General features: G+C 43.2%; 1 protein-coding gene across 1 annotated transcript in view; it reads left to right on the top strand.

Annotated features, from left to right (window-relative positions):
• LOC106532226 (glutamate receptor ionotropic, NMDA 3A) overlaps window positions 1-3,999 on the top strand; it is a gene marked incomplete at both ends in the record, with an annotated part of 7,403 nt that extends 3,404 nt beyond the window's left edge. The window contains 1 exon segment of the mRNA XM_014028248.1: window positions 2,910-3,999. Within this exon segment, the coding sequence (XP_013883702.1) occupies window positions 2,910-3,999 (1,090 nt within the window).
• Between the last annotated feature and the right edge of the window lie 2,639 nt (window positions 4,000-6,638).

Genomic DNA, 6,638 nt, shown 5'->3' with positions numbered 1-6,638 from the left:
CCATGGCCTGTATGCACGCTCACCACGCAAGACTCCACTGCTGAAGAAACAGCATGTTGAAGCTCCTTTAAAGTTTGCTGCACAACATTTAAACAAGCCCGGTGAATGAGAGGGTAACCTCCCTCTKCCTACGGGTGRKGGRACAGGTCCTGACTGTTGTTTGTGTCTATGAACCTAACAGCAGGTCAGATTACCCATCCTTTCTGGAGTCCTTGGAGGGGGGGCTGGAGAGCACTCCTTACGGGGACTCCCTCGTTCTGCTGGGGGACTTCAACGTTCATGTGGGTAATGACAGTGAGACCTGGAGAGGTATGTTTGGGAGGAAYGACCCCCCTGATCTGAACCTGAGCAGTGTTTTGTTATTGGACTTCTGTGCTCGTCATGGATTGTCCATAAAAAACACCATGTTCAACCATAAGACTGTCCAAATGTGCTCTTGGCACCAGGACACCCTAGGCCTCAGTTCAATGATCGACTTTGTTGTTGTTTCATCTGATCTGTGGCCGCATGTTTTGGACACTCAGGTGAAGAGAGGGGTGGAGCTGTCAACTAACCAATACCTGGTGGTCAGTTGGCTCCGTTGGTGGGGGAGGTGGGGGACATTGAGTCTGAGTGGGCCATGTTCCATACCTCCATTGTCGAGGCAGTTTACCTGAGCTGTGGTCTTAAGGTTGTCGGTGCCTGTTGTGGCAGCAACCCTCAAACCCTCTGGTGGACACTGGGGGTGAGGGATGCTGTCAGGCTGAAGAAGGAGTCCTATTGGGTCTTTTTGGCCTGTGGGACTCTGGAAGCAGCTGATAGGTATCAGCAATCCAAGAGGATTGAGGCTCRGGTGGTCACTGAGGCAAAAACTCGGGCATGGGAGGAGTTTGAAGAGGCCATGGAGAAAGACTTCTGTACGGCTTCGAGGCGATTCTGGTCCACCATTCGGCAACTCGGGGGGAAAGCGGTTCGCCACCAACACTGTTTATGTTGGGGATGGTGCACTGCTGACCTCAACTTGGGATGTTGTGGGTCGGTGGGCAGAATACATTTTTGTTGGGTAGAAAGAATCAGATACTGAAAGAATGAAGAACTTTTTATCTGACACTTCAGGTCAAAGATATTTATATGAACTGTTTGCATTGACTTTCTTATTCATTTAATTTAAAAACAAAACAAATTCTATACACAACAAAAAATACAAATCACAAGTAAAATGAAAGGCAGCAGAAAGATCATATCTGCCCCTTTTTTCCAAAAAATAGTTTCAAACCAAGCAAAAACAAAACTTCAACTCCTCAAATAACCACTTAAATAAATACACATTATACAATTTTATATTTCTTTAACAAACTATCTTTTATCATTCTTAATGAGTTTTCCTAATTACTATACACTTTGTGCAGTGTCTGTTAATTAGGAAAACTTATTAAGATTGATCAAATAGACACAATGAACTTCATTAGATTATCTTTTATCATTCTTTTTAACAAATACATTGAACCAGCATTTGCATTATCACTTTTCAGGTTATTCCATAACCTTATTCTTTGGACTGAAGTACATCGATCCTTTATATTTGTTTGAACTTTAGGTTTTACAAAAATCTCTAGTCCCTTAAAATTGTAACTTTCTTAACTGAAATTTAATTGGTTGTTTAAAGGTAATATGTTTTTGTGAGCCCTAAACAAAACCTGCAAAATATTATAATCAACTCATAAACCTTTAATAATTTCAACTGATAAAATAATATAGTTGATGGTGACTGTAATGTTTTCTGGTGATAACTTGGCTCTTTTCTGTAAAATAAAAATAGGATTTGTAATCGTTTTACATGTTCACCCCAGACTTCAAAACGATAGATCAAGTGTGGAACAATTATTGCATTATACAAAAAACAGAACTTTATCACTGAATAACTCTACTTTATACAGTACTACTACTTGAAATCTTAAGAACTGCAATGCAACTTCATTATTTCTATAAGAAAATATCTGAATCCCCAGACTTACAGAAAACTGACTTCTTTCAAGATCACACCACCTGAATTCATCAGTCCTCAGTGTCAGGAGCCAAATTAAGTCCAACCAATCACTTCTTATTGATGAGGACATTTCTGTTTATTTTATTTGTTTACTCCTGCAGCTGTTTGAAGTAAGAAGCCCTCATCTATCTGAAGAGCTGCAGGAGAACCAAACACACGTTAGAATTTCATTTATATTCATGAAAACAGTTGTGTGAAAATAAACATAGGAGCCGACAAAGCCTGAAGCTAAGAGCACACCAGAACCTCTCAGATTCATCAGAACAGCCTGTCTGCAGCTTGCAGGAGAGAAGTAGGAACTATCTGGATCACTCAGAACCAAGTCAAATCCATTAGAACCACATCAGACCCATCAGGTGGTTTAGTGAAGGAAGTAGAAATTAAAATAATGGCATGTTGTTTTTGACAGGAACTCAGTGGGACTAAAATAACTGAGTCTAAACCATCAGCAGGAATGAACCCAGCTCAGGTTCCTTCAGTCAAATCACAGCGCCCCCTTCAGGTCCTGATGCTGAACAGCTGAAAGTGCTGGGATCTTTGTGTTGAAGGAGGATAAGGCAGGCTGGGTTTAGGACTTGAAACAGAACCAGAATATTTTTGAACCAGCTCACCTGAGTAGGTCCAGCAGTGGACTGCAGAACGGGGCGGGGCAGGGTAGTGGGCAGTGTCAGACATCTGACTCCGCCCTCAAACTGTTCTGATTGGACTGTCCATTTCCTTCCCTCCAAATTTAAATTTTTGAATTTTAGTATCATTTCCAGCTGGATGTCCAACCCTGCCTACTATACGGCCTCGCCCTGCTCTGCAGCTGGGGGTACCTGACCCACCTGGCAGGAAGCCACACCCTCTTCTGTCTTTTACCTTGTGTTTTCTTCTACTGCAGGTTTCTGATCAACTCATCTTTCTCTGGATTCACGGGTCCAGTCCAAGTTAATGAAAACTGGTCTCAGGTTCTGACCTTGCAGCGGTACCATATCTGGAGCTTGCGGCGGGACGCACTGGGTCAGCCCACCTGGGTGACCGTTGGCAGCTGGGATGGGAGCCATCTGCTGGTGGAGGATCAGGAGGTTTGGCATGGACCCAAACACCACTTCAGGACAGAGGGGAACAAATGGGCCGGGGGCCGGTGGAGGCCAGGGATGCCTGTGGCCGGGAGTCGGGTCCGGGTGGTGACACTGGTGGAACATCCCTTCGTGTTTACACGAGATGTGGACGATGACGGCAGCTGCCCAGCGGGCCAGTTCTGCCTGGATGCCGGCACCAACCAGTCAGTAACTCTGGAGCAGTACTTCAGGGGCGTGGCAGGTGGGAACGATAGCTCACTACCGTTGGAGAACAGGAAGTGTTGCTATGGGTACTGCATTGACCTGCTGGAAAAGCTGGCTGAAGACATGGGCTTCAACTTTGACCTTTATATAGTTGGAGATGGAAAGTACGGAGCCTGGAAAGCAGGGCGCTGGACCGGACTGGTGGGAGATCTTCTGAATGGTCTGGCAGACATGGCTGTCACATCCTTTAGCATCAACTCTGCTCGCAGCCAGGTGATTGACTTCACCTCACCCTTCTTCTCCACCAGCCTGGGGATCTTAGTACGCAGTAAGGACACAGCAGCCCCTATCGGGGCCTTTATGTGGCCCCTGCACTGGTCCATGTGGGTGGGAATCTTCCTGGCACTGCATATCACTGCTCTGTTTCTGACGCTGTACGAGTGGAAGAGTCCTTTTGGAATGACTCCTCATGGACGCAACAGGGTGCGAGTGTTTTCCTACTCCTCAGCTCTCAATCTGTGCTACGCCATTCTGTTTGGACGCACCGTGTCCTCCAAGATTCCAAAGTGCTGGACAGGTCGCTTTCTGATGAATCTGTGGGCCATCTTCTGTCTGCTGGTGCTGTCCAGCTACACTGCCAACCTTGCTGCCGTCATGGTGGGTGAGAAGACCTTCGAGGAGGTCTCAGGGATCCACGATGCCAAGGTAAGACAATCAGCCTTCAGTTCCTTCCTTAGGTTTGTTTTCATGCTTTTAAACCAATCTTGTGTTTGTCATTTTGAGCTAGTAGTGGTGCAGAATAATTATAACAGGAGTGAACTGTTTATTTTTTATTTGTTAACGTTATTTGACCAGGCAAGTCCCATTGAGATCTCAGATCTCTTTTTTCAAGAGGGCCTGGGCCTGAAGGCAACCTGTTATCATGTTTTTATAAAAGATAAAACTAATCAGAAACACAAATCCATCTGTATTTTGTAGATTCACTTTGATTTCATGTCAGATGAGAACTGATCCAGTTATTGGTTATTTCCCTTTGGAACTGATCTGAGAGTTTGGAACCTTCCATCCTTTTCGAGCTGTTTGGTCATTCAGTTGTGTTGTGGAACATTTAGAGAGCCACAGTTTGTTCTGTGGATTRCCTGTTTGTAGTACTTACAGTTTCATTCATGTGCCGACTGAAGCATGAAGAAGTCTGAGTATTTGTGCAGGGCAGCCCACTGGGGTTTGGAACAAGGACCACTGGGAGTTGGGCATTATTAGTTGGTGTGGGGATGGGGTGAAAGCAGAAGCTGCTCTAATCCTCAGCAGGGAAAGACGGCTGAAGACAATCATTTTACAGACTGATGAAGATTCTGACTTTCCTGAGTCTTCCTCAGTTTCAAAGCGGAATCAGAACTGAGACCGGTTCTAAAACAGATTTTTTATGCACAATATAAGAAATACATGCTCCCCACTTGTACAGAAACCATTTAACTTCAGTCAGTTTCTGCCATGAGCTTCATAGTTTATTTTTCATTCACACATTCTAGTGACACTAACTGYTGAACACAACTCTTTATTTCCCACCCATTCATCATTAAACATGCAGTGGTGCAGCCCCTGCTTCAAAAACCTAGTCTTGACCAAACTGTCTTGGTTTATTTTAGGCCCATCTCCAAGCTGCCTTTTATTTCTAAAATCTAGGAAAAAATTGTCTTTTTCCAGATCAGCCTTTTTTTATTTTTATTTTTTTTTTGATGAACACAATACATTGGAGGTTTTTCAGTCCGGCTGTAAAACTAAGCACAGCACAGAATCTGCTCTAGTAAGAGTTTTTAATGACATCCTTATGGCTAATGATTCTGGTGAACATGTGGTTCTTGTGCTGCTCGATCTAACCGCTGCTTTTAAGACAGTTGATCAGAACATTCTGATTGCACATTTAGAGCACCATGTAGGTATCTGTGGTACYGCACTGAACTGGTTTAGATCATATCTGACTGACAGAACCATATGTGTCAACATAGCTGGGTCTGATTCCTCCTCTGCTCCTCTGTCTTTTGGGGTTCCACAGGGTTCGATCTTAGGTCTCCTGCTTTTTTCTGTTTACTTTCTTCTTTAGATTGTTTGTTTTATGTACAGTGCCCTGAGACAACACATGTTGTGGCTTGGCGCTATTTAAATAAACTTTAATTTGAACTTGAACTTGAACTTTACCTCCTTCCTCTGGGTTCTTTACTCAGGAAGCATGGGATCTTTTTTCATTGCTATGCTGACGATAGTCAGATGTATATGTCACTGAGAAAGAAAGATGCCTTTTCAATTAGGCCACTTCTGTTGTGTCTTGAAGACATGAAAGCCTGGATGTCTTCGAATTTTTTAAATTTTAATGAGAAAAAACCAGAAGACGGCGTTTGGTCCCAGTGGCTCCTGTGAACCTCCCCCTGTTGATCTGGGTCCCCTGGCACTRCATGTAAAGCAGACAGTTTGTAACTTGGGTTTTAAAATGGACAGTGATTTTAAATTAGATTCCAAGATTGGAGCAGTGGTTAAGGCCAGTTTTTATCATCTCAGGCAGCTGGTAAAGGTAAAACGGTTTCTTCCTAAACATCTTGAAACAGTAATTCATGCTTTCGTTATGTCACAGCTTGATTATTGTAACACTCTTTACCTCGGAGTCAGTCAGACCTCCCTCAGACGCCTCCAGTTGGTTCAAAACGCTGCAGCTCGCCTGCTAACTGGAGTTTGTAAGAGGGAGCACATCACCCCCACTCTGGCCTCCCTCCACTGGCTACCTGTCCATTTTAGAATTCATTTTAAGGTTCTTTTATTTGTTTTTAAGAGTCTGAATGGTCTTGCCCCACACTATTTATCAGAGCTGGTTCACMCACACTCTCCTGCTCGGTGCCTCAGGTCCAAACATAAGCTGAGAGTAGACAGAGCTTTTTGTGTTGTCTTCCTCTTTCTGTGAGACAAGCCTGTTCACTGTCCACTTTTAAAACGTGTCTAAAAACACACTTTTACTCACTGGCTTTTGGCACAGCCTGAGACTTATGTTTAGTTTTATTCCTATTTTATTGTTTTTATTGATTTTATTGTTTTGAATCGATTTTAATCTTTGTTTTGTGTTTTTCATGTTTTTATTTTAAATATACAGTGATTTATTGCAGCTGTGGTTGTTTTAAAATGCTTTCTAAATAAAGTAGTAGTATGTGGCACCATGAAGGAGATAAATATATGAAAATGGTAGCCCCCCCAATTTAATTTTTAGGTTTAAGGTCACTTTGTGTTGAGAAACTACTGTTCAAATCTATTTTGTGATTTAAAAGTGTAATATAAGTTTCGGCAGCAGGGGCGCTCTGAGC

Source organism: Austrofundulus limnaeus, unplaced genomic scaffold (genome assembly GCF_001266775.1).
Source record: "Austrofundulus limnaeus strain Quisiro unplaced genomic scaffold, Austrofundulus_limnaeus-1.0 Scaffold735, whole genome shotgun sequence".
Classification (NCBI taxonomy): domain Eukaryota; kingdom Metazoa; phylum Chordata; class Actinopteri; order Cyprinodontiformes; family Rivulidae; genus Austrofundulus; species Austrofundulus limnaeus.
Note: the sequence above shows the minus strand (reverse complement) of the source record. Positions and strands in the feature narration are given on the sequence as shown.